The sequence below is a fragment of the Cebus imitator genome, unplaced genomic scaffold (genome assembly GCF_001604975.1).
Source record: "Cebus imitator isolate Cc_AM_T3 unplaced genomic scaffold, Cebus_imitator-1.0 Scaffold93, whole genome shotgun sequence".
NCBI classification, from domain to species: domain Eukaryota; kingdom Metazoa; phylum Chordata; class Mammalia; order Primates; family Cebidae; genus Cebus; species Cebus imitator.
Genome location: NW_016107408.1, coordinates 6,148,685 through 6,150,701, shown reverse-complemented (window position 1 = coordinate 6,150,701; position 2,017 = coordinate 6,148,685). Strand labels below are relative to the sequence as shown.

At 52.3% G+C, this 2,017-nt stretch overlaps 1 protein-coding gene across 2 annotated transcripts in view; it reads right to left on the bottom strand.

The window, feature by feature from the left end:
• The window catches only part of CDK3 (cyclin dependent kinase 3), a 7,260-nt gene that overhangs the window by 3,116 nt on the left and 2,127 nt on the right, over positions 1-2,017 (bottom strand). For both annotated transcript variants that reach the window (XM_017535803.2, XM_017535805.2), the window contains one exon: positions 1,579-1,782. In XM_017535803.2, the coding sequence (XP_017391292.1) occupies positions 1,579-1,782 (204 nt within the window). The remainder of the gene's footprint in view (positions 1-1,578; positions 1,783-2,017) is intronic.

Here is a 2,017-nt window from a genome sequence, read left to right as displayed (position 1 = left end):
TTTTTTTTTTTTAGTAGAGATGGGGTTTCACCATCTTGGCCAGGCTGGTCTTGAACTCCTGGCCTCGTGATTCACCCGTCTCGGCCTCCCAAAGTGCTGGGATTACAGGCGTGAGCCACCACACCTGGATGTGAGATCCCATTTCTACAAAAACATACAAAAATTAGCTGGGCATGGTGGCACACGCCTATAGTTCCAGATACCCAGGAAGCTGAGGCAGGAGGATTAATTGAGCCCAGGAGTTTGAGACCAACCTGAGCAATGTGGTGAAATGCTGTCTCTACAAAAAAATACAAAAGTTACCCAGGCACAGTGGCATGCCTCTGTGCTCCCAGCTACTCAGAAGGCTGAGATGGCAGGATCGCTTGTGGCTTGGAGGTCAAGGCTGCGAGTCACATCACTGCACTCCAGCCTTGGTAACTGAGTGAGACCCCCTGTCTCAAAAAGAAAAAAAGAACAGATGGCTCTGCCAGATGCTTGCTGGGCTGTCCAGCCTGGGCCAGCTCAAGGCACCAACAGGAGGGGTGAGTGAGGACCATGGCATGGGCCCATGCAGCAAGGAACACCCTGTTCTGAAGACTGACCACCATAGGAGTCACAGGGGGAACACCCAGGCAGTAGGAGGTGTGGCCCCAGCTGGGCACAGTGGCTCGTGCCTGTAATCCCAGCACTCTGGGAGGCTGAGGTGGGCAGATCACCTGAGGTTAGGAGTTCAAGACCAGCCTGGCCAATATTGTGAAACCCTGTCTCTACCTTAAAACAAAACAAAACAAAATTTAGCTGGGCATGGGGGCAGGCACCTGTAGTCCCAGCCACTCAGGAGGCTGAGGCAGGAGAATTGCTTGAGCCCAGGAGGCGGAGGTTGCAATGAGCTGAGATCACGCCATTGCACTCCAGCCTGGGTAACAAGCACGAAACCCCTAGCCGGGCGCGGTGGCTCACGCCTGTAATCCCAGCACTTTGGGAGGCCGAGGCAGGTGGATCACGAGGTCAAGAGATCAAGACCATCCTGGTCAACATAGTGAAACCCCGTCTCTACTAAAAATACAAAAAATCAGCTGGGCATGGTGGCACATGCCTGTAATCCCAGCTACTCAGGAGGCTGAGGCAGGAGAATTGCTTGAACCCAGGAGGCGGAGGCTGCGGTGAGCCAAGATTGCCCCATTGCACTCCAGCCTGGGCAAGGAGAGCGAAACCCCGTCTCAAAAAAATAAAAAATTAGAAAAGAAAAGAAGGTATGGCCCCGGACTGGGGAAGCATACAGCTTAGATGGAGCAATAATATCCGCAAAGAGGAATACGAAAACACATAAGGCAACTGGGGAAAAGGGCACACAGCATGGCATAAAGACAGGGCTAACTCAGCGATGGCCACTCTCACAGGGAAAATAAACACTGCACTTATCGTGGGGGAGGCTCCCAGGTCAAACAATCAGTATACTCAAGGACAAGGACGAGCCAGCTGTGTATCAGGAAAGAATCCCGGCCTCAGGTTAAGAACGTGCCAGGGTTATGTAAGAGGCTGGCTGATTAGGAGACACTCTAATTGGAGCAGCAGTCAGAGCCCACGTGCACCTACCGTGAGCAGGTCCCTGCCCTCTGGCTCCAGATTGGGCACGATCTCTTCCAGTCCCTTCCCGGTCCACTTAGGGAAGTTGCCCTTATAATCAGGCAGCTGGGTGACCCCGGGCCATACGGCTTCGCTGGGTGTCCCCAGCATACGAAAGATACGAAAGAGCTGGTCAATCTCAGAGTCACCAGGAAACAGGGCTTTTCTCGTCACCTGGAACGGGGAAGAAGAGAAGGTGTGGGGTCTGTCACTTTGTCATACAGAATCTAATATGAGATAAGTGGCCGGACCCAGGGAGATGCCTGTCAAGATAGCTTTCCCATGGCTATGCATAGAATTCTGGCCTTTTTTGGAATAAAACTAGCCTCCTCAGTTCTTCAGCCAGTACCAAACACTTTTTTTAAAAAACAGAGACAGATTCTTGCTCTGTTGCCCAGGCTGGAGTACA